The sequence below is a fragment of the Anarhichas minor genome, unplaced genomic scaffold, assembly GCF_050575085.1.
Source record: "Anarhichas minor isolate MPS153535 unplaced genomic scaffold, ASM5057508v1 ptg000136l, whole genome shotgun sequence".
Taxonomy (NCBI): domain Eukaryota; kingdom Metazoa; phylum Chordata; class Actinopteri; order Perciformes; family Anarhichadidae; genus Anarhichas; species Anarhichas minor.
Window position 1 is genome coordinate 1,175,676 of NW_027466582.1, and position 25,365 is coordinate 1,201,040.

The 25,365-nt window shown below is 45.0% G+C and overlaps 1 protein-coding gene and 2 non-coding genes across 4 annotated transcripts; 2 read left to right on the top strand and 1 right to left on the bottom strand.

The window, feature by feature from the left end:
- The first annotated feature begins 86 nt into the window (after positions 1–86).
- vash2 (vasohibin 2) lies at positions 87–25,365 on the top strand. 2 transcript variants are annotated; one of them, XM_076084301.1, is made up of 9 exons: positions 87–421; positions 1,770–2,221; positions 10,063–10,151; positions 10,272–10,328; positions 11,121–11,195; positions 15,869–16,106; positions 16,182–16,325; positions 19,374–19,492; positions 23,043–25,365. In XM_076084301.1, exons 2-9 carry the CDS (start codon positions 1,898–1,900, stop codon positions 23,110–23,112), a joined length of 1,116 nt encoding a protein of 371 aa, XP_075940416.1. In that variant the 5' UTR covers positions 87–421; positions 1,770–1,897; the 3' UTR covers positions 23,113–25,365. The 2 variants fall into 2 exon arrangements, with proteins under 2 accessions (XP_075940416.1, XP_075940417.1); XM_076084302.1 differs by lacking the exon at positions 87–421 and adding an exon at positions 1,070–1,312.
- trnat-ugu (transfer RNA threonine (anticodon UGU)) lies at positions 12,276–12,348 on the bottom strand. The gene has a single exon. It is a non-coding gene; the product is annotated as a tRNA-Thr (tRNA).
- trnat-agu (transfer RNA threonine (anticodon AGU)) lies at positions 14,665–14,737 on the top strand. Its single transcript has one exon. It is a non-coding gene; the product is annotated as a tRNA-Thr (tRNA).

Sequence of the window (25,365 nt, forward strand, 5' to 3'; positions counted from 1 at the left end):
CAATTATATTCTATTTTTGAGAATTAATCTTGCCAAGCACCTGAAATTGTACAAAATGTGCAAAATCAACAGTTGCAAACAAGGGGCAGAAAAATCCCATTTGTTGCAGATCCATCACTTGTTGACGCCTTCGTCTATCAAAACCCACCAATCAGAGAGCGTCAGTCAGCTCCAATCATGGCGGAGCACTCTCTCTCCGGCCCGCCCCTCTTTGTTGCCTCGACCAATGAGATGCGAGCAGCGGTGAGATTCGGGGAGAGCGTTAGGGTAGCGAGTAGGTCCGCTTTTATCCCCAATGATTTAATCATGTGAGGGACCAAAGAAGCCGGTTTTTGTTTTCAACATGAAGTCGGGATTTCTGGGGAGATTGACACCGAGGAGCCGAGCCGGGTGCTGACTGGGAGAGGAATGCACAGAGGAGGTACATTTTTCCCGGACTGGGAATAGTGGGAGGAAACGGCCCCCTGCAGTGAGCTAGCTAGCGAAACAGAAGCTGTTCCGGAGGATATTTTCAAAATAAAAACAAACTCTGACCAGAAAACATATCGTTTGTTTGAATTTAAATGGATAAAACATTTACTGACGCATGTAAATATCTCACATGCGAAGAAGTGACGGGTTCGCTAGTATGCTGTAACGATTCGTGCTATTTATTCTATTTAAAAATGAAAATAACTTTTGCACAACTGTTTAGTTAGTCAATTTAAACGTTGCACTACTGTTTAGTTAGTTAATTTAATATTTTTCTATTTCATTGTATATATTGTGCATTTTTTACATTTAATATGTTTGACTCTGTTATTTTTATTGTATATATTGTGCATTTTTAAACTCAATATTTTTTATTTTTTACTATGTTACTTTGATTGCTTACCTATATTATAATGCAGCTATAGCGAACACATTTATAAAGTATTAATTAATTAATAAAGTATCTATCTATCTATAAATACAGAAGGTCGACAAAACCTACTGCTTTTACTTTGAAGGGGAAACTTCCGTAGTCCCTGCCCGCTCGTTGTTAGCTGCTGTTAGCTTGACACATACAAGAAAGAGGGTGAAGTTACAAAGCCTGGAACCAAAACACGACTTCTCATCCTGTTAGCGGACACCACCGCCTCGGTATGAATGAGACCCACTTCGTCTCGCTGGGTCTTCTTCGAGTAAAAAGCCCTTCGACCCGGAAGGTCCGTCGTTTATCTGAAATAGGATCCAACGGTGGAAAATGCGCTATGAATTAGTATTTAGTAATATTTCAACGGATGCACTCGAACTAGAAACCTCCTGATTTCGATATTAACTTGTGACTGTGGTAAGTTACTCGCTAGTGAGTGTTAAACACATGTTTGCTCTGCAATAAGTTCGGTGTGTGTTTAGCATCACTGAATCACGAGTTTGCATGAATCTTGTTGGTTTTATTATAACTTTATTGTACTTTATCGTATATTTGACACACGTTTGGAACAATAGGCTCCTTGTGTGACCCAATGTTGATTTAAACATGTAACCTAACGTTATTAAATAACATTGTATCACCTACTATAAATGATTTCTCTAGATATCAGTCCTGGTCGACTGTTGTCACGTTGTTACTCCATCATTCCTCTTCCTAAAGAGGAGAGGAACAGACCTTCTCTGGGTGTACCTACTCTTATAAAACATAACTTGTGCTGCAGAAACTCACCTGTTCTGTTGACCTATTTCCTAAAGTGTGACACATTTTATTGCTCACCAACACTGATTTGATTATGATTTTTCTGACCCTGCAGGTTTGCAGTTGGAGATCAACATGTGCTGTCCGACACTGACGAACTCAAAGCAGCTCTTGTAGCTGGGGGAGGATTGCCTGCCCTAACTCCTCCTCCTTCTCCTCTTCCCGGCCCCCTTCCCGGGATCGATGACCGGACCCAACTCCCCGAGCCGGACCGGCACCACCCCGGCAAAGCTGAGCAGGCATGGCCGATCCAAGAGCTCCAGCTCACACTGCCTCCTCCGCTACAGCACCACCCGGGAGGAGTCCGCCGCCTCGCCCCCCAACAACAGCGCCCGGTCCCCCGGGGAGGAGGAGGAGAAGGATGGAGGGGTTCTTTTCTACGTCAACAGGACCGGGTTCCCCATCGAAGGACTAACGTGGGAGAGGATGTGGTCCCACGTGGCGGCCGTGCACCCCGAGGGTCAGGAGATGGTTGACAGGATACAAAACGCTGCGTACCTTCCCAAGGTAGGCCGGCTGTGATTGGTTCGTGCCTCTGCGTTTAAACAAAAGTCTTGAGGAAAACTTAACTGTGAGGCAACCAAACAATGCTGCAAAGGTGAGCAGAGGAGTTCCAATGAGCTCCAGTGTCAACCCCATAGTTCCATTATTCAATTCACCCTGTGTTCATCTTTGTTACTGGAGTTTGCTGACATGAAAAGCGAGAGGTGTTCTCATGGCAGCATTGATATGTTGGAGGTTGTTGGAAGTGCTTTCAGTGGTAATGGACCCTTAATGAGGGGGTGTCCTCACGGGACCGTCTGGGTCTCTGATCTATAGCGCTCTAACCAGCCCTGTCGTGCTCTGCTGGGAGGAGACCCGGATTGATCGGCTCAGGGTTCTTCCTGTAGACGGCCTACAGAGTCGGTGCTGGCTACATGATGGAAGTGGCTTTCATTGCGTTCATACTCCGTATACACATGTCACTACCTTGCTGTGAGCTTGGTGCTTTGTTCTTATCAAACATGCGTGTCAACTAATGCATTCACTTCATAAAGATATACATGTGTGTATATGGACTAACGTTGCAGCTCCAAACAAATATATTTTCTCCTAATTGTTTCAGCACTAGTCAATAATAATGTTTGTTTTTTAAGTATGCAGACAAACTGCATGTTATCGTACTCCAGGTGTCCTCTTCTCTCCCGGCATACGTACTGTTCAGATGTCACGGCAGACAGGCTAATTATGGGTGTGTGTGTGTGTGTGTGTGTGTGTGTGTGTGTGTGTCTGTGTGTGTGTGTGTGTGTGTGTGCGCGCGTGTTCACAGTTACATGGATTAGGTGTCAGCCTGTTTTCACACTCTGTTTACACTCAGATGTGCACACACACACGCACACACACACACACACACACACACACACATACAGTGAATGCATCACCTTACCATGACAACAATTGTGCTAAATTGAGGTGCCACACCTGTCAAGTGATGTTAATTCTGCTTTTTGTTTTGGTTACAGTCTGTGTGACTCAAGTTGACTCCTGATTCTCTCACACACACACACACACACACACACACACACACACACACACACACACACACACACACACTCCTGCCATCGTAACGTGGCTTTAGCTTCGACAAATGTTTGTCTCTCACAGACGATCAGGAGCTGAAGCGACGCAGACGGACGGTTCATGTTTCATATGAATCTCTCTGCTGAAGCGTCCTGGACATTAGAAGCTGAACAGCTCCGGGGGTTGTGCTGCTGAACAGCTGACTTCAATGCAACAGAGAAAGCTCTGTGTATCGTTTACAGTAACGTAGCGTTACACGACACAAACATTAAAAACATCAGCCATGAACCGGCTCTGATCGGAGGCTCAGATACCAGAGGCTTGTTCAATGAGGAGTGGAATAATTCATTAACATCATAATCATGATTGATTGGGTTGTTTGAGGAATATCATTTCCTGCAAAAGCAGCAAAGATGTTCTGCTTTTCCCTGTTTTATATCAGTGAGAACTGATATATTTTAGGTTTTGGATTATTAATTGGGACAAAAGAAGATGATATCACCTCTGACTGAGAAATTAACTCTATGTTATAATATTTTAGAGTCTAAAAGTAGAAGTAGTAATAGTTAAGGGTCGTCCACACCAAGGACAATAACTTCTTCCACACACACACACACACACACACACACACACACACACACACACCATCTCAGCCTGCTGAGGCCCCTCAGCACAGATTCTCCTCATAGTTTTCCCCGTCGGTGGTTTGGATGAATGCTTGCTGTGTTTCCTGGGATCTGCTTGTTGTTTCTGCTCTGCTGGTCGGCCATGTGGTCGGTAGTGACCTGGTTGGCCGGCGGTGCCGAAATCCCGTACTTGTTGTTCTGGAGAGAAGGAGCGACAGCAGGACGTGTGTGAACACAAACAAACACGGCTGCACAGCTTTTCTAAATGTTATCCTAATTACAATACGGCCCTCTGCAATTCTGATGAGCACGATAAACTACAACCTCCACTTGTAGTCATATGGTCAGTAAAAAACGTTATTATTTAACTCTATGATTAGTAATGAATATGTCAAACTATGAAAGGAAACTGAGCTCCATTAAGTTACAACGACTGATGACACAGCCTCATGGTAGTGGCTTTGTTCTCTTGTTCAGTGGGAGTTGACCAAACTAACTCACGATCCCTTTGCCATGACACTGCTGTGGACAAGCGCCTACGGGGCTCGTTGGTTTAAGTTGCTGTATTGTTGGTGTGTGTGTGTGTGTGTGTGTGTGTGTGTGTGTGTGTGTGTGTAAGCAGGTGGTAACCAGAGATGCTGATACGCTGACCCAGAAGGGTTAATTGTGTGTACTAGTGAGAGGAGGGAGAAGAAGAAGAATAGCTGATGGTGGTACAAACAACCATTGAACTCATATGTATCTGAATGTGTTAGGTTTAAGTCTGTAGGTGTGTGTGTGGTTGTGAAATGTATTTCTTCTGCTGTGTGTCACATTAATCAGCGATAGATAATAGAATAAAGAAGAGACCTTTTTCTATTTTACTTTGTCAGCCACTGGGTCAGGAAGTAATAATATATGTGTTCTGTGTACGCTGCTTTCAAAGTACACACTTGTAGATGTATACCGTGTACATCTGTGTTATTGTCTCCGCTCTCTCCGTGTCCTCATTAACAGAGTAGAGGTCTTGGCACCGGGGCCGAATAATCCCTCTAATACAATCTGGGTAGTGGATAATCTCTGGATACCAACTGGACCACGTAAAGGAAACAGAGCTGCCGAAAGCAAAACAACAAAAAAACAAGCCTTACTCACTTTGCAATCTCTTCACTTATTGCACGTTTTATTTTGAAATACAACATATTGGCAATATGCCCCATAAACACAACAGAGCAGTCGATGTTGTCACCAGTTTGTTTTCATTTCCATAATCCATTTTAGTTCCATTGTTCTGGATTAAAATGTTTCTGTTCAGGCTGTGACAATAGGATTTTATTTTGAAATGTTTTAACAGATTTAATATAAAGTAGACATATTCTTTGTGGATGTGGGTCATCTACAAAAATGTCTACAGCCGCTTGTGTTTAGTTCTTAACTCAGGATACAAGTGGCCCGTTTGAGGACTGGACCCTCTCTCTGTGTGTTGATGGGACTGGACCCTCTCTGTGTGTGGTGATGGGACTGGACCCTCTCTGTGTAGTGATGGGACTGGACCCTCTCTCTGTGTAGTGATGGGTTAGTCTGGACAGATGTTCTCTGACTGCAGCTCTGTAATCTAGAAGGTGTTCCTCAGAGTGATTACAGTCGATATACGAGCACAGATTAAGTACCGCTGTCAGACGTCAAGTAGTGTCCTCTCTCTCTCTACCGAGAAACAGAGCCTCATGTCAAGACTTTGATTAATCATTGGTTTCTCAGCTGTCCACACACACACACACACACACACACACACACACACACACACACACACACACACAGAAAGGCATTCCCTGGGATGTCCTGCTCTAAAGATATCTTTAAGCAAGAAATACAAGCTCTTGTTCAGTTGTTTATGTTTTTAATCCACACAGAGCGGTGCATGCTTCAAAGGTCTCTCTCTCTGTCTGTCTGTCTCTCTCTCTCTCTCTCTCTCTCTCTCTCTCTCTCTCTCTCTCTCTCTCTCTCTCTCTTTACCTCTCTCTCTCTCTCTCTCTCTGGTTACAGTCTGTTTTGTCTCTGCTGGGTGGGTCAGGTCGGCTTGCCCCCCCCCTTGGCTCTGTGAGAGTAAATAAATATGGAAGCATGAAGGGCGTGAAGGAGGACTGATGTTATGAGAGATGCAGAAGGAAGGACAGTCACAGATTTAAGATCACTATGTAAATAAAGAGCCAAATAATTACATGAGTGTAGCGCTGGCTGTGATGACAAGAGAAATATGAGAGCTGCTAGTGTACGTTCCACAGCAACCCAGGACGAGACGGACAGACAGACAGAGACAGACAGAGACAGACAGACAGAGACAGACAGAGACAGAGACAGACACACTTTATTAATCCCGCAAGGGGACATTTTTTCGCTACAGCAGCATTTATAGATGGAGGTAAAGCAATAAAAATAACAGTAAAAAATATTAAATCTAAAAATGCACAATATACAATGAATAGAATCTTATTAAAATGAACTAACTGAACAATAGTGCAAAGATTTGACCAAACAAACAGCAGTGTACCGCTGTTATAGTCGTGTAGCTCACGACAGGTGTGTCGTCCAACAGCTCTTCAGCTGTGACAGAATCACAACACCACGCTCGTGAGCTTCTGCTTAACTGGATTACTGACGGGTGAATTACTTTGTGTACATGTTTGTGTTCACTGCACCTAAATATGTGACTCCTCATTACTCCTGTGAGTTCACACACAAGTTTAGATTTGAAAGACTGTTCATCTTCAGGCAGCATGAAAACTCATCCGGCTGACTCGCCACCAGCGCTGCTCTCAACAGGTTTCGGGGTTGCTGCTTGTCGATCTTTATTTCTTCTTCTTTTTCTTTTTGTTTGCATTGTTGCGTAATGTGAGCGCAGTCAGCATGCAGGCGGGCTGTCGGTGGTGACTGGACCTGTCACTTCATCCTCATAATGGAGCCCCTTAGTATAGAAGCTCTGCAATGACAGACATGGCCCCTAAAGCAGAGGGGAGAGAGGGATCACCAGTCATCTCGCTCTCTGACCCAGCAGAAAGCAGCTTTAGAGAGAGAGAGAGTGTGTGTGTGTGTGTGTGTGTGTGTGTGTGTGTGTGTGTGTGTGTGTGTGTGTGTGTGTGTGTGTGTGTGTGTGTGTGTGTGTGTGTGTGTGTGTGTGTGTGTGTGTGTGTGTGTGTGTGTGTGTGTGTGTGTGTGTGTGTGTGTGTGTGTGTGTGTGTGTGTGTGTGTGTGCCAGCTGATGTAGCCAGCGTGTTGCTCCTTAGTGAGGATTTTACGACATGGGAGATTATGCGGCAATAAAACCTGCTATTTACTGGTCTGGGCTGACTGCTTTATGGACTGGCCTGATAATGAGGGGGACCAGTTGGTTGATTTGTTTTACGCGCTCAGTGGCTGACAGACCGGCTGGTTGCTCTCTCGTCTGGTGTGATCTACCTTCACGTTATAAATGCTTTGTTTCAGTGAGTTCATCTCAGGGGCCCAACAATTAAAACAACACAGCATGTCTCAGGGCTCGCCGTCCATCTCATCCTGCTGTCTTCCTCCTCAGCTCTCTTATTGTGCTGTAAATAAACACCCTCAGGAAATGATAGTCCTGCTGCTTATAGTTCACCCTTCCTGCACGCACACACACACACACACACACACACACACACACACACACACACACACACACACACACACACTGCCTGTGTGTCGGAGGAAGTGTCTGACTCCCCCTCTTGCGGTCGTGTCCTCTCATGGAGCCACATCTGTTACCTCGGCTCCCTCTCTTCTGGTTCTGGTTGAGGTTTCACTTCCACCAGGAGCCTGTCTCTCCTCACAGTGTGTCTGTCTCTCCTCTCAGTGTGTCTGTCTCTCCTCACAGTGTGTCTGTCTCTCCTCTCAGTGTGTCTGTCTCTCCTCTCAGTGTGTCTGTCTCTCCTCACAGTGTGTCTGTCTCTCCTCACAGTGTGTCTGTCTCTCCTCTCAGTGTGTCTGTCTCTCCTCACAGTGTGTCTGTCTCTCCTCTCAGTGTGTCTGTCTCTCCTCTCAGTGTGTCTGTCTCTCCTCACAGTGTGTCTGTCTCTCCTCTCAGTGTGTCTGTCTCTCCTCACAGTGTGTCTGTCTCTCCTCTCAGTGTGTCTGTCTCTCCTCACAGTGTGTCTGTCTCTCCTCTCAGTGTGTCTGTCTCTCCTCTCAGTGTGTCTGTCTCTCCTCACAGTGTCTGTCTCTCCTCTCAGTGTGTCTGTCTCTCCTCACAGTGTGTCTGTCTCTCCTCTCAGTGTGTCTGTCTCTCCTCTCAGTGTGTCTGTCTCTCCTCTCAGTGTGTCTGTCTCTCCTCACAGTGTCTGTCTCTCCTCTCAGTGTGTCTGTCTCTCCTCACAGTGTGTCTGTCTCTCCTCTCAGTGTGTCTGTCTCTCCTCTCAGTGTGTCTGTCTCTCCTCACAGTGTCTGTCTCTCCTCTCAGTGTGTCTGTCTCTCCTCACAGTGTCTGTCTCTCCTCTCAGTGTGTCTGTCTCTCCTCTCAGTGTGTCTGTCTCTCCTCACAGTGTGTCTGTCTCTCCTCTCAGTGTGTCTGTCTCTCCTCTCAGTGTGTCTGTCTCTCCTCTCAGTGTGTCTGTCTCTCCTCACAGTGTCTGTCTCTCCTCTCAGTGTGTCTGTCTCTCCTCACAGTGTCTGTCTCTCCTCACAGTGTGTCTGTCTCTCCTCTCAGTGTGTCTGTCTCTCCTCACAGTGTCTGTCTCTCCTCTCAGTGTGTCTGTCTCTCCTCACAGTGTCTGTCTCTCCTCTCAGTGTGTCTGTCTCTCCTCACAGTGTGTCTGTCTCTCCTCTCAGTGTGTCTGTCTCTCCTCTCAGTGTGTCTGTCTCTCCTCACAGTGTCTGTCTCTCCTCTCAGTGTGTCTGTCTCTCCTCACAGTGTCTGTCTCTCCTCTCAGTGTGTCTGTCTCTCCTCTCAGTGTGTCTGTCTCTCCTCTCAGTGTGTCTGTCTCTCCTCTCAGTGTGTCTGTCTCTCCTCTCAGTGTGTCTGTCTCTCCTCACAGTGTCTGTCTCTCCTCTCAGTGTGTCTGTCTCTCCTCACAGTGTCTGTCTCTCCTCACAGTGTGTCTGTCTCTCCTCTCAGTGTGTCTGTCTCTCCTCACAGTGTCTGTCTCTCCTCTCAGTGTGTCTGTCTCTCCTCACAGTGTCTGTCTCTCCTCTCAGTGTGTCTGTCTCTCCTCACAGTGTCTGTCTCTCCTCACAGTGTGTCTGTCTCTCCTCACAGTGTGTCTGTCTCTCCTCTCAGTGCGTCTGTCTCTCCTCTCAGTGCGTCTGTCTCTCCTCTCAGTGCGTCTGTCTCTCCTCTCAGTGCGTCTGTCTCTCCTCTCAGTGTGTCTGTCTGAGGTGGTGCTCACACCACACAACCCCAACGCTCTGCGACAGCAACACCACCCGTTTATCCGTCTGTTGATCACATTGTCTCATGTGGCTTCACAGCTGTCTGATGCACATTAAGTGCTCAGAGTTTGTTTCTCTGTTTCTGCAGAATCTACCACCACCGCTACCGCTACCGCTAGCAGCAGAAGGAGTTGTGTTATTCTTTTGTTATCTAATGTTGTTCAGAGGCTTTTCAGTCCAAACAAGAAACACACGTTGATGGAGAAACAGATTTGTCTCCTTACTGTATACTGAGTTCTCCTGCCAGCAGCTCCTATTGAACGAAGGTATTTATCAAAGCAAATATTAAGATTGTATTAAGCTTTATTTTCTGACCATCAATTGTGTGTTATAGTTCTCACTATAGATGACAATAACACGGTCAAATGATAACATTTGGATTATTTTTGCCGTGAAACCCAGAGTGTAATATGACGCCTACATTAGTTTTGTATGTTTCTTGTTGCCTCTTGAGAAAGAACACTTGTGTGTGTTTTATCCCACCAATAGATGGATTACTCAGTTCCTGGTGGGTTGGAAGGAGTGAACTGGTAGCGCTCCGGGCTGAATACACGTAGCAGTGCAGCTGTAAATGAGATCTTCTTTAATGCGAGAGTAGTTTGAACAGCTGGTGGAACATCAGTGAGTCACGAGAAGACACGTTTATGAGGACGGTGAGAGGTTTAAGACTCTGAACGTTACCACACGTCAATCTGAGATAAATGATCTCTCCCTCCCTCCCCCCCCCCCCCCCCTCTCTCTCTGCAGCATCACGTTCCCTCGGTCCCGACCTTCAGACCGTCCATGTCCGTCCCTGATTGGCTGGTGGCCATCCAGAACTACATGAAGGCTCTGCAGTATCCTTTTCTTATTTGTTTTAACGCAAACACAGCAGCACATGGTGGACGTGTGTCCCATCATCTGAACCTTCAGGAGCACTTGGGTCCATGAGAACTTGTCCCTAACGTCTCCTCCAGATACAACCACACAGGAACCCAGTTCTTTGAGATCAAGAAGAGCCGTCCACTGTGTGGGTAAGTGAAGAGGACATGTGGGGACATTTGTAGACGAGGTAGATGAATGTAGCTGAGACCGGTGGTGAGTCTCCATCAGGAGACAGTAAGTAAGACGTAGAGGCGCTGATTGGCAGAGAGATCGTTAAGACAAAATACTTTGTCTTTAAAAAATGTAAATCTCCTACAACAACAGAGAGCAGACGGATTTCAATATTATTATTATTATTCATTTAGTTTTTGAACTTATTTAATCTTTAATGTGGTTTTTTTGCACTTTGTCTCGATGCAAAATGTTTGTTACCTTCTTCTTGCTGAAGTCTGCTTCATAAATAAACCTAATTATAGAAATAAATGTAATTATAACCAGTACAACACAACAATCAAGTCATCAGAACCTTAAAGTCAGCTCACTGATAACAACATAAATGTACATTTGTATAGAACAGGTGAGCAGCAGAAGAGGTTGTTATGTTCATCTTGATGAATAGTGATATTTGTTCTGCATGTACACAATACTCTGGTTTATGTAACTTATGTTTGATGAAAGGGCAACATGCTGCACAGAGACCAGTGAGCCTCACAGCACGACACAACACTGAGCAGATCATTTATTTATACATTTAAAGATAAACTAGTTTGAGATTCAACAAAGTACCGACTCACTCTGTATTGTTTTGGTCTTTGTTTGATTTTCATCAAGTTGCTTACAGATCGTCTCTCTTATCCTCCTCTTCCTCCCCCTCCTCCTCTTCCTCTTCCTCCCCCTCCTCCTCTTCCTCTTCCCATGCTCTTCTCCTCATCTTCCTCCAGGTTAATGGAGACGGCAAGAGAGATGATCAGAGAGTCTTTGCCAATCAAATGTCTCGAAGCCGTCATCTTGGGAATGTATCCTTTACTACACACACACACACACACACACACACACACACACACACACACACACTTCACAGGCTTAGTATCATCCAGCAGAGCTTCAATATTAAAGCAGCAATCTCTCTTTCTCTCTAAAACAGTTTTGTTTGTGTCCACTCATCAAACCAGTGGTTTCCTCTGGACCAACGGGACCTCGACTTCAGAAGAAGAATTTTGTATTTTTGGTCAGTTTAAAGTCTCTGGATAAACACATCTCGTCAGATAACGTAAACCAAACTGTGACGTTCTCGACTGGTTCCAGAGCTGCTGCTTTTATTTTGTGAATACCTTTTGGGTTCTTGTCAAATAAAATAAGCCTTTTGAATTTGGTTCATAAAGGTTAAATAAACAATAGAAACCTGTGACGGGCACATTTCTGTACTCATCCGTCAAAATATTGACTTATTTGATGATTACATAAGAAAGATTTTAGAATTTCCATTTCATATTGAATAAATAAATAAATACTTAAAATGCACACAGAAATATTAAGTGCACTTATTGTTCAATAGGCAACACAGTGACTTAATATTTCCTAATGTGAAGAACAAACTCTAATCATGTTGTACCAGCGCAACCACATATTGAGGTGCTTCATCAACACATTCCCAGCAGGAGACGAGGCTCTGTTAAAGTGTAATAACGGTGTAATAACGGTGTAATAACGGTGTAGAGGAGCCAGCATGTGGCATGTAAACAGTTTGGGTTTCTGAGGGTACTGGAGAGGTTCCTCTCTCTTTCTATGAATGGTCCAGTTTCACATGTGCTAGTTTCATGGCGGCTCTTCTCCGGGGCTGTCGGGGTGGCGGCTGACAGTGACTTTAATTGAGACCGGCTTTAGTCCACAGATGAGAGGAGAGGAGGAGGAGGAGGAGGAGGGAGGGAAATGGAGAAAGTGGCAAAGAGCTCAACAGGAAAAAAGCAACACAAGAGTGAGGTTGGAGATGTATATATGAGCCAGAGGGAGTGAGGAAAGGAACCGAGTGAAGAGTGGGTCAGACAACATGTCAGTGTCACCTTTCACTGCTGAGGTCGTATGCTGGAAAAGTGATCAGGCCTCAGCGAGAATTGAACTCGCGACCCCTGGTTTACAAGACCAGTGCTCTAACCACTGAGCTATGAGGCCCTATGCGGAGGCAACAATGAGACATGAATATTAATAATTAATAAACAGAGGAAGACACACCCTGTTTAACTACCTGGTGTTATTAAGATAATGTGACCTAACCAGTCGACGCCTTCAGTGACTCAACCTCTGCACACTCTCTGCTGACCTCTAGAGTCAGATAGAAAACTAGAAGAATGATGAAGAGCAACTGTTGTTGTGGCAGTTAGAGATGTCTGTCCTCCTGTCTGTCCTCCTGTCTGTGCTGTTCTCTCATGGATGAACTGATTAGACGACCGAAATGATCCAAATTACTTTCATGAAGTGGAAACACAGTGAAAGGGTTAAAGTTGAAAGATGAAAACACAGACAACTCTCTGGTAGAGACCTGTCAATCACAGTAGGCCCGCCCTAAAGCATCCCCTGCTTTATGGTCTGTTTGACTCTAAATGGACCATAATGTACTAAATGAACATCATGCTGTATTGAAGAAGACTTGAAACTAGAGATTGAGACCATAAACTCATGTTTACAATGTTTACTGAGGTAATAAATCAAGAGAGAAGTAGAGTCATTTTCTCATAGACTTCTATACAACCAGAGGAGTCGCCCCCTGGTGGACAGTAGAGAGAACGCAGCTTTAACACATGAAGCTTTGACTTCACTTTTCAGGTCTCAGTAAGGTCTCAGTCCAGTCCATCCTGTCGGATGGGGTTGAGGTCAGAGCTCTGTGCAAGCTCTCTTTATGCCAAAGTGGGAAATGTGAAAACCATTTTATTCATGGCCTTGGCTTTGTGAACAGGGTATTGTCATTCCACAGGCAGGAAAGGGACGTCCCCAAATCGTTTGCCACAAAGTTTACAGCACACTATTTATTGTCTGAAACATACTTTTGTGCTGTAGCATCAAGATTTCCTTTAATTGGAACTAAGAGGCCCAACGCAGCCCACGAGAACTGGCCCTCGACGTGAGTGTCCATATTTCAAGACCATTCCCTGAGCTGCTGCAGGAGGGACTCGTGTAGCCTGGAGTTTGCTTGATGATGAGGAAAAGCACATGACTCTAAAGGGGCACCGTACATGAAGAGGATTTTATGCCTTTTCCAGTTTTTGTTTCTTTCTTATCTAGTATCTCGCTGCTTTGAAATGTAGCGAGGAAGGGAACTCTAGGAGAGAGGGGGAGGTGGGAGAAAGACGGCGATATGGGGATTGGAAAGGGAGAGGAATAGCGACAGAGAGGGTGGATTTAAAGAGCCGTGGGATTAGCTCTGCATTTCATCCACAGATAAGGTTTCTCACTCATCTCTGCCTCTCAAACATAGAACGGGATGAGAGGCAACGGTTGGTTCTAATTTAGTTTTGAAATGGACGGACGAATGGACGGATTACTTCCAAGCACCTCCGTCACAGGAAGTGTGTTTGTTTAGTGAGCTAGCAGAGGAACAGGGTGTGTTTTGTGTCTGCAGAGTGCTTCTGTGAGGCAAGATCATCTCAAACATGAACATTTAGCTTCCAGACATGTTTATCGTTGTTTATAGAGGAGCCAGACTTACTGTAACCCTGTGTGTGTGTGTGTGTGTGTGTGTGTGTGTGTGTGTGTGTGTGTGTGTGTGTGTGTGTGTGTGTGTGTGTGTGTGTGTGTGTGTGTGTGTGTGTGTGTGTGTGTGTGTGTGTGTGTGTGTGTGTGGGGGGGGCACTGCACTGCACAGATAGCTATCCCTGTCAGTGCTGAACTCTGTGAAGCTGTGCAGTCTCAGCATGAGAGCTGACTAAATATGGACCTCATTCAGTGTCATTTGTAGACTAGTATTTGAAAAATGAGCACACACAAAAAAAACAATCTGAAATCCCAGAATGTTGTTGAGCTGAGATGAATGTTTCATCTTCAGTCTTCTGACACTCCCAGGAAAGGGACTTCATGTGTTAAAGTTGCATTCTCTCTACTGACCACCAGGGGGCGACTCCTCTGGTTGTATGGAAGTCTATGAGAAAATGACTCTACTTCTCTCTTGATTTATTACCTCAGAAAACATTGTAAACATGAGTTTATGGTCTCAGTCTCTAGTTTCGCGCAGACAGGAGGACAGACAGGAGGACAGACAGGAGGACAGACAGCTCTGCCACAACAACAGTTACTCTTCCTTGTTCATTTTTCACTGCATGTTTTGGGACATTTTAAAGTGACTCTAGAGGTCAGCAGAGAGTGTGCAGAGGTTGAGTCACTGAAGGCGTCGACTGGTTAGGTCACATTATCTTAATAACACCAGGTAGTTAAACAGGGTGTGTCCTCCGTTCACTAACTGTTAAGATTCATGTCTCATTGCCAGCTCTCATGTAGGGCCTCATAGCTCAGTGGTTAGAGCACTGGTCTAGTAAACCAGGGGTCGTGAGTTCAATTCTCACTGAGGCCTGACTCTTTTTCCAGTAAATGATCTCAGCGGTGAAAGGTGACACTGTGTATATATACACAAGCTATCCATCTCTGATAGAGCAGCAGAGTCCTCACTCCCGCTGGCTCATATATTTTACTTTCATCTGTGGACTAAAGCCGGTCTCAATTAAAGTCACTCTCAGCTGCCACCCCGACAGCCCCGGAGAAGAGCCGCCATGAAACTACCACATGTGAAACTGAACCATTCATAGAAACAGAGAGGAACCTCTCCAGTACCCTCAGAAACCTGCAGCTGCTACCAGAGACGTATACGCCCTCTCTACGTCACTCCTCCGCAGTCCTAATATGGTCACTTCTGTTCACTGGTTTTTTTTTGAGGCTCCAAACGGTAGTCCACAAACCAATGGGTGACGTCATGACATCTTTACACATACTGTATGAATTGCAGAGTTATTTTCGAAAACATGACTTTAAATATTTTACTGAAAATGAAATCTTCCACATTTAGAAATGGGGAGTGAACCTGGATTGATGGAGAGAGAGAGAGAGAGAGAGAGAGAGAGAGAGAGAGAGAGAGAGAGAGAGAGAGAGAGAGAGAGAGAGAGAGAGAGAGAGAGAGAGAGAGAGAGAGAGAGAGAGAGAGAGAGAGAGAGAGAGAGAGAGAGAGAGAGAGAGAGAGAGAGAGAGAGAGAGAGAGAGAGAGAGAGAGAGAGAGAGGTGGAAACTATGCATTTGGAATGAGGAGGTCAAAGGTCAAGATGTGCACATAATCCCTCCATATCTCCTAGTGAGCCCCATGTCAAACACACATACCTCCTCAGGTTGCTGATGGTGCCGGCTGTCTCGTCGAGTCAGACAGGAGGCGCTGCACACACAGAGCTGTTGTTTACCCTGTGGCATCTCCACAGTGAGAGTCAGACTGAATCTAATGTCCTCTGACTCAAGCTGCTGCTGAGACCCATCCACACAAATACTCTTCTGCTTTCACTCTGGGGTTCTGTCCTCAAATGTTGTTGTTTTTGTTTCAGGTTTGCAGTCAGACGTGTAGCTGCAGTAGTGCGGTCAAAGCGTGTCTAGATTAGTATGTCTAATGAATTGAGAAACGCTTCAGATGGCACAAACCTTCCCTTAACTCCGGTCTGCTGACCAGCTACCTGACCAACGGGCTGACGTCTCTCGAGCGCTTCCCCATCAGCTTCAAGACCCAGTTCTCGGGCCACTGCTTCCACCACGTGGTGCTGGGCGTCTACTGCAACGGCCGCTACGGGTCGCTCGGCATGAGCCGCCGCCCGGACCTCATGGACAAACCGCTGACGCACCGCACGCTGGGGGAGCTGGTGGCCGAGTTCGAGGGCTCCTACAAGAGATACCAGCACACCCTGAAGAAGGTGAGAGGCGGGATGAGGGAGGGAGGAGGTGTGTTATCGGTAGAATCTTCTGACTTCAACCGCTGCTTCTCCCAGGTGAAGATCGGCCTGTATGTGCCTCACGACCCCCACGTCTGCCAGCCAATCGAGTGGAAGCATTTGGTGCTGAATGCTGCCCGACTGGGAGCTCAGGAGATGAAGAAGGAGCTGGAGAAGCACGGCCGGGACATGAGGATGAAGGTGAAAAGAAAACTAAACATTAAGAACATTCCTTTATATGTTCTCCACTGCAGCGCTAATATAGACAAGAACACAATGTTTGATCATGCTCGGTGGTGAGAACCCAATAAATGGTTTTATTATTAAGGTTATACATTTCCTGCAAACCACCTTCGTCAAACGACGTCATATATTTGTTAATAAGAGGAATAAATGTACCAGGATCAGAAATAAATGTGTACTTGGGACAAACATGCCCCAGTAGGTAGAGAAGTTAAACTCCCCTGATAAACAACAGTCTCCTTTTTGAGCTTGAGAGTGCTTTTGTTAAGAGAGTAAGTGAGTATGTGTGCAGAAGAAACAGAGGCTGCACACAAAAGCACTAAAGAAATCCACCAGGAGGCTGACAACTGAACACAGCAGGGTGGAAATGAACCGTCTGGTGTGGGACAGAAGGAGAAACAGTTCTTAGTGGTACAAGTAATGTCTGTGTGTTTGCCAAAATACAATACTGACGTGTTATTTTACAGTTGAATGCAAAAGACCAGAATGTCTCCCAACATCAGATCAAGGTCGGCCAAACATGACCTCTTACTATTCAGTGTGTGTGTGTGTGTGTGTGTGTGTGTGTGTGTGTGTGTGTGTGTGTGTGTGTGTGTGTGTGTGTGTGTGTGTGTGTGTGTGTGTGTGTGTGTGTGTGTGTGTGTGTGTGTGTGTGTGTGTGTGTGTGTGTGTGTGTGTGTGTGTGTGTGTGGTGGATAGACTGCATTGCATGTCAGCAAGATATGTAGGTCAGTGAGTTTGCAGCTGTCACAGACAGACAGTCAGACTCTGAGTTGTGGTTTATAAGACTTTGGTGTAATCTCTGTTGTACCCCAAACAATGTGAATTAATTTATTATAGACAACTGTGTGCGTGCGTGTGTGTGTGACAGTGAGGTCCTACAGCTAGTTCCTCTCTCTTCTTCAAAGGGTTAAGGTTAACATCAGATTTCATGTTACTGCCTCTGCAACGCACTGCAAGTCATTGACTGTCCTCACAAGTATAGACTTATAATGTGTGACCTCACAGTGACACTTCTGCATCGAGGACTTCATATAATGTTTCATGGTTTAAAAAAAAAATAGAAGTCATGTTAAAGCATAAAGCTAAAAAAAAAGGCTGTAGGACACACGCACACACTCACACACACACACACACACACACACACACACACTCGTATATCTATCAAAACCACATGACAAACACAAGTCGCTGTGGAATATGAACCAAATTCCCGGCTTATGCTTTTTCCACGAAAACTTGCCATTCGTGTTCATCCTGCAGATTTCTTCTCCCGCTGAGTTCTTAATGACACACACACACACACACACACACAGACACACGCGCACACACACACACACACACAGTCGGGTGGTTTTTCCATTCGTCGTGGTTGCACTTTCTTCCCTGCAGCTGAACGGCAACAGTGGCTGTTGGGGTGAGGAGTGAGGACTTCTGTAGAGGGAGTCAGTAGAACACCAGCATGTGTGTTTAATGTTCATAAGGCGTGGTGTAATACATCAATACGATATGGATACCGTGATGAGACTACATATCTTAGATTTTGGATATCACAATATGAGGCAAATGTAACTTTCTAACTTTCTTACAGGACTGTTCTATATTTGCTTTTGCCCACTTAGTCATTATATCCACATTACTGATGACTATTAAATCTAAAATCTCATTGTGTAAATATCTTTGTGAGAGCACCATCAGTCAACTCGATAATATCTTTACAACATCGATATCGAGGTATTTGGTAAACAGATATGGTGATATGTGATTTCCTCCATACAGCCCAGTCCTATTGTTTGGTTTGTCTGAATACAGACTGAAATAATAAGTCTATTAGTTGATGAGTTGATTGACAACAGGGCAGCATGTATCATGATGTAGGGGTTACAACTCAGTGTATTGTAATATATCGTGATATTGTAAGCAACGGGATGTAATGCAACCGTACAAAGACCACACCACAACAATCTGAGTTGCAAAAGAAGAATCAGCATTTTCATTCATCACAGTCCCTGTAACGTATTCTAACTTGTTTCTGAGAATCGATAAATGAATTTTGCATGAATTCTTTTCTTACACCTCTAATAACAAGGGTGAGAGATTGCTGCTTTTTCTGTTTGGTAAACTGAATGAATAAACTTTTTGTTTTCGGACAGTTGAACAGACAACACAAGCAGTTTAAAGATGACACCTTTGCCTCAGAGGAATTGTCAGAAATTGTGCTGACTATGTACTTTATCAGTTAATTGGGGAAGCTGAGGCTGAAGCTGAGGCTGAGGCTGAGGCTGAGGCTGAGGCTGAAGCTGAAGCTGAGGCTGAAGCTGAAGCTGAGGCTGAGGCTGAGGCTGAAGCTGAGGCTGAGGCTGAGGCTGAAGCTGAGGCTGAGGCTGAAGCTGAAGCTGAGGCTGAAGCTGAAGCTGAGGCTGAAGCTGAAGCTGAGGCTGAGGCTGAAGCTGAAGCTGAGGCTGAAGCTGAAGCTGAGGCTGAGGCTGAGGCTGAAGCTGAGGCTGAGGCTGAAGCTGAAGCTGAGGCTGAAGCTGAAGCTGAGGCTGAAGCTGAAGCTGAGGCTGAGGCTGAAGCTGAAGCTGAGGCTGAAGCTGAAGCTGAGGCTGAGGCTGAAGCTGAGGCTGAGGCTGAAGCTGAAGCTGAGGCTGAGGCTGAAGCTGAGGCTGAGGCTGAGGCTGAAGCTGAGGCTGAAGCTGAAGCTGAGGCTGAAGCTGAAGCTGAGGCTGAAGCTGAGGCTGAAGCTGAAGCTGAGGCTGAAGCTGAAGCTGAGGCTGAAGCTGAGGCTGAAGCTGAGGCTGAGGCTGAAGCTGAAGCTGAGGCTGAAGCTGAGGCTGAGGCTGAAGCTGAGGCTGAAGCTGAGGCGGCTAAAAAGCTACAGCGGAGTGGACGATAGCCGATTGTGGTTTTGCTCAACAAAATAAATAAAATACGTGTTGACGTGTGAGTTGTCGCAGTAAAGTGATATTGGCTGTCGTGTGATTTTTTTTAAATTTTTTTTCTCAGATCCTTAAATCGTCCAGCGCTCAGTCACCAATCAAGGAGCGCAGCCGGGGGAAATCCTTATCGCCGCGTCGACGACAGAGCAGTCCCCATCGTCGCTTCACACACCGCAGAGACAAATCGTGAGTGTTCTCCAGCTTTGAACAGATGGTGTGTGTGTGTGTGTGTGTGGGGGGGGGGGGGGGGTACTGTACAGTATGCTCTGTCACAGCTTTAGCAGCATGTTCTGACTGAGAAAGAATCAAAATAATGACCGGTTTCCAAACTTACCAGTGAGCTCACCAGTGTTTAATGGTGGATGCTGATATGATCCTTCCTCCTCTCCCTTTCTCTTCATGGCTCTGCTCTTCAGGTCAACGACAGTTTAGACTTTGAGTGGTGTGTGTGTGTGTGTGTGTGTGTGTGTGTGTGTGTGTGTGTGTGTGTGTGTGTGTGTGTGTGTGTGTGTGTGTGTGTGTGTGTGTGTGTGTGTGTGTGTGTGTGTGTGTGTGTGTGTGTGTGTGTGTGTGTGTGTGTGTGTGTGTGTGTGTGTGTCTTTGTTGCTGACAGCTCAGCATTATCACCCGGCAGACGAGTCCTTGTTCTGTTCAGCTGACAACTGTGTGTGTGTGTGTGTCTTCTGTCTGAGATGCAGGATGTAAGGCCACTGAAGTTATGAAAATATAGTTGTGATATGTCACATCAGGCGTTTAAACTTATTGTCTCAGAAAAACCAATGTGACGTATTTATCACAATAACAACAATTGATTGAAAAGATTTAACTGATTCAATTGTTTTTTTATTAAAATATGTTCTGTTGTTGAATTCAAAAGACATTTAAACAAAAACATTTTCAAATTGATTACATTTTTAGTCAAATTAATTATGAAATTATGAAAGAAAAATGTGCATATCAATAAATACAACACACAAACAAACTAGATTCAACGATCCTATTTAGTAATACTTCAAAGTGATTTCATTATATTCTACAGTGTGTGTTTGAATGAACGATGCACTGAAGATCATCCAACGACACACTTCTGTCTCTAAAACAAAGCTGAAAAAGATGTTTTGGTTAAATCTAAACATGCAAGTTATAATTCTGATATGTGGAAATGCAAATAAAAAGGCAAAGAATAGGTCAAGTTGATTGGTTTTAAAGTGAGTAAAACATTTATATATAAACGCCCAATGTGACATGTCAGATCTTTGGCACTAGGGGGCAGTGTTTAGAAAATATGATCAGAAATGTCTTCCATGTGCTCCATTTAGTCTGTCTTATTATTTTCCTTGGGTTTGGGTTCTTATGGGTTTGTATTCATACATTCCTGTAGTTATGAAGAATAATTGCATTTTATTATATATATATAGTTCAGTTTAAGTGTGTGAATGTCTTCAAATAGGTTCTACTCTTGATTTAATACATTCCTATAGTTCATTTCTACAGTTTGTTTTCTTAGTTTGGAGTCAGCAGCTCTTAAAAACAGGGTGACTCACCATCACCACTCCAGCTCCAGCTCCATGGCAGGGAGACCTTGACTCACACACCGGATGCTGAGTGTGTGTGTGTGTGTGTGTGTGTGTGTGTGTGCTGTCAGCTGTGTGGTAGGATGTAACACAATCTGACTTGGACGACAGCTGCAGCCCAGCCGCACTGCAGAGTCACCACACACACACACACACACACACACACACACACACACACACACACACACACACACACACGCTGCAGCAGAATTAGTGACATTCCTGGTGTTGCCATCTGACGTGGCACTGTGATGACCTTTCTTATGAGAAGCTCCAGCAGGATTAACCGTCTAATTATTCGTGTGTGTGTGTGTGTGTGTGTGTGTGTGTGTGTGTGTGTGTGTGTGTGTGTGTGTGTGTGTGTGTGTGTGTGTGTGTGTGTGTGTGTGTGTGTGTGTGTGTGTGTGTGTGTGTGTGTGTGTGTGTGTGTGCGCGCATGTTTTAAAAACATCAAAAGGAGGCTCTTTCAGTCATCTTAAATCAAATCATCTCCTCAAATGATGTAGATCTGAACCAGTTATTAGATCATTTGAGACAATAAAGCATAAAACTACAGATGCAATTCAGCTGTAAAAACATGAAATATTAAAGTTGATATTTAAGTTTTATTCGCAGATATTATCTCAGCAACATGAGCTTCGTATTAGTGTGTGTGTGTGTGTGTGTATTAGTGTGTGTGTGTGTGTGTGTGTGTATTAGTATGTGTGTGTGTGTGTGTATTAGTGTGTGTGTGTGTGTATTAGTGTGTGTGTGTGTGTATTAGTATGTGTGTGTGTGTGTGTGTGTGTGTATTAGTATGTGTGTGTGTGTGTGTATTAGTGTGTGTGTGTGTGTGTGCTATTTCAGCATGAGTTAATATCTAAAATGAAAATGTAATGCATATCTTGAGCGTCAACGTTTATATTCAAAGTTATATTCTTTACTTGTTTTCCTTTGTGATGATTCTAATAATCTAAATCGTGTCATTTTTAAGAGAGAGCTGCAATAATCAGTCGATCGGCAGAAAATGAACGATGATGATTGTTGAAAGATTTATCTGGAGAGGTTAAATACTTCTTCCTTACTCAGTCACATATTGTGTCAGTGTGGAAGCCAGAAAGACAACATTATACCAAGAAAAGAGGAAGAAGAAATGTGTTCAGCTGTCATAAAATATGACACAGCAAGAAGCTGCTTTTATTCTAAGATGCAGGAGAGTTCTGGGTGAGCTGTTATGAATCCAGGTGTGCGGATGACACACTCCACCGTTGATTGAGGGGTTTGAACCCTCAAGTGTGATGACCAGAGACCAGAGACACGGTGATATCTGTTCAGCAAGTTGGAGACAATGAGAGAGAAACTGTGTGAATCTAAATGCCTTTTCTCCGTCGTGGTTTTCGATCTTCATAAAAGCGAATTGTCTCATCGGTGCAGAGAAACGTTTGTCAGTGATCGTGACGCCTCGGAGCAGCAGAGCAGCGCTTCAAACCACTCCATAGCACTTAAAGAGCTATTACTGTTATCAACGCAGCACTCGCACACTTAACAACGTGTTGCCGACTCCAGCAGAGACGGCGCTGCAATCTGCTGCTGCTTTTCAACGGCCGCTTTAAAGGCTCAGCGCTGTTCTAGCAGCATGATACGATGTTACCAGCACTGCCTGCTGTACACTAACAAACACAACACAGCACTCAACTCAGGGGAATAACATTTAGAAAATAAGTAGATTAAAAACAACATTCAAATCGATTTTAAGAACTTCGTTATGAACTTCTCTCTGTGCGGAGAAAAGGTAGAAGAACAGAAAGCAACGAAGCAGGAACGACGGAGTGCAAGATGTCAAGAACAGGATGAAGAGAGGAGTTAGGGAAGGGAGGAAGGGAGGGAGGGAGGAGATGACGACATCAGTAGAGAGGAAACGGAAAGGAGGGAAGACGGGAGGAGAGAAGAAAGGCTGGAAATAGGTGGAGCGGAAGAGAGGACAGGAAGAAAAGAGTGAATGAAAATAGAGAGAGTTTAGTTCTTCTGTGTAACATTTAGGGGGCAATGTTAACCAGAACCAGAGGGTTTCTACTGCAACGCTCTGGGTGATCTGACCGTCTCTGTCTGTCTGTCTGTCTGTGTCTCGGTCTGTCTCTCTGTCTGTCTCTCTGACCGTCTCTCTCTCTCTGTCTGTCTATCAGGCCGGCCTCGGTGGAGAGGAAACCTCCGGAGCTCAGCACTCTCAACGACGGCTACCAGATCCGCATCTGACCCCCTTCTTCACCTCCCAGTCTTCCTAAATCCGTCCACGCTTCGCAGTCACCCTGATCCCCCGAAACAACAAGGAGTCCCTACCTGCCACCCACGTCTTTCAGGAGACGAGTCACTGCAGCAGCTGGAGCGATTACTCACAGAACCAGGTGGATGATGAACACGTGTTCTGAGCTGGAACAGCAAGAACTTCTTAGAAGCAGAGACTGGGACAATGAACCCATGACCACAGAGTCCTGACACCAGACACAGGTAGTGTGGAGAGAAACAGTAGACACGTGTTTATTAATGCTTTTGGCCTGTTATCGTGTAAAATCAGCACTTATCATAACGCCGCTTCCACAGCACAATTTCCCCGACAGAGAATCTGAGCAGTTGATATCTCCTGTCGGGGACGACTTCCCAGGTTTTCCAACATGGCGGCTACAGGGAGACGGATAGGAAGGAAGCACCGTCACGGGTGTAGGTGTGGTTATCCCACTTTATCCTCACGCTTTGGCTTCATCTGTACGAGAAAGTTCACTGAAGGAGTGTTCAGAAGAGGTGTTTCACTCGTGAACCCGACGGCCGAGCAGACTTCCATTAATCAGAGCGGACGAGCGTGGAATCAGGAGAGGACGATCGATAGAGTATGCGGGGAAATCAAAGACACGGAGTCGATGGAGGGGAGAGGAGAGGGAAGGAGGAGAGGAGAGGTGGGCGAGGGGTGAGAGGAGCAGAGGCTGCAGGAGATCAGTGAACGATCATTAGAGCACTGCAGCAAACCTCCCCCCCCCCCCCCCCCACACACACTCTCAGTCTCCTCTTCCTCTGCCCTCTGTTGACTCATAACTGAATACATCACACAGCTCTGTGAACGTCAGGAAGAAAACCCTCAAACTCCATCTCCAATGCAGATGTTCAGAAGTTAGCGGTCGCCACAGAGAGGCTCTTACCGATATCATATATCCAGATAACAACATCAAGTCCACATCGATTCCTTTTATTTATTGTGTAACTGCAAGAGAAACACATCTGCTGTTTGATTAAAGGGATGACAAAGATGCTTTTCTTTTTTAAAAACAAAACAAGTGTTTCAGACGTTCACCTCTTCAGGCCTCTAGAAGTCACTGTTTTAGTCAAACTGTTCCTTTGATGAACGTCAAAAGGTTGTGAAGGAGAAGTCGTTGAAATAAGAAGAAGAATCCGACTGCTTTACACGTTTTATTATTATTTATTCATAACACTCCGAGAATGTACAATTCAAGTCAGGAGTCCTGTCCAAAACAGAATGAAATGTTGCTGCCGCAAGGAATTGTGGGACGGCATCATCTACTCTTCTTTAGTGAAGGATCCTTCAGCGTTCCCTCTGCTAAAGGAGATGAGAAAGGAAGCATCAAAGCATCCTTTTTCTGAGCATTTAGAGCTCTTATCATGGCTGCCACTTAGATACTTCCGGCTCATTTCACTCAAAAAGACTATTGGACTGCAGCCGTGGTTTTATCTGATGGGGTCACAAGGGGGGGGGGGGGGGACCACTCATCCAAACTAGTTGATTCTAGAGGCCTGAGCAAGTGTCCAGTATTACACAAGAACTAAGCAAATATTAGAAAAAGAACAGGAAAAATATATATATTTTGTCTTTCTCGTCCCTTTAATCACCTTGTGGTCGCTCAGATTTGATAAATACGAGTGTAGACAGTAACTGTAATGAGAAAGGAGAAAATCAAAGATCTTAGACCTAAGACTGAAACGTAGATAAAACCGCCTCAGTCACAAGACAGTAAATTGAGCGGTCAGCATGTTTTGGGTTAAACTTCAAATACTCTGATCTCATAAACCTGAAATAGTATCTCTAGTATTTCCAAACATCTTCGTATGTGTTGACTAAACCGTCGTGTTCTCACAGTAAACTAACGTACTGTTAAACAGCTGTTCCACCAACAGCTGGATTATCAAATGACTGCAGCCACTTTGTCCAATCAGAGGAACGAGGAGTGAAGGCAGAGTGAACACTTTGTAACAACGGCTTCTTTCAGGACAGATGTAACACGCTGTCACACGCTGTCAGCGGATATTAAAGGACGGCAACGTCGGACCTTTAGAGAGATCGAGGATGATGGTTGGGTCACAGCAATGACAGAAAGTACTCCTGTTAGTGAGATTCGTCATGTTTTAATCTCAACGCTTAATGCCTTTCGGTTGAATTCTGCAACGTCCGCTCTGCTTTGTGTTCGACAACCTTAAAATGTCAACAAAAAACAGTGTGAAACA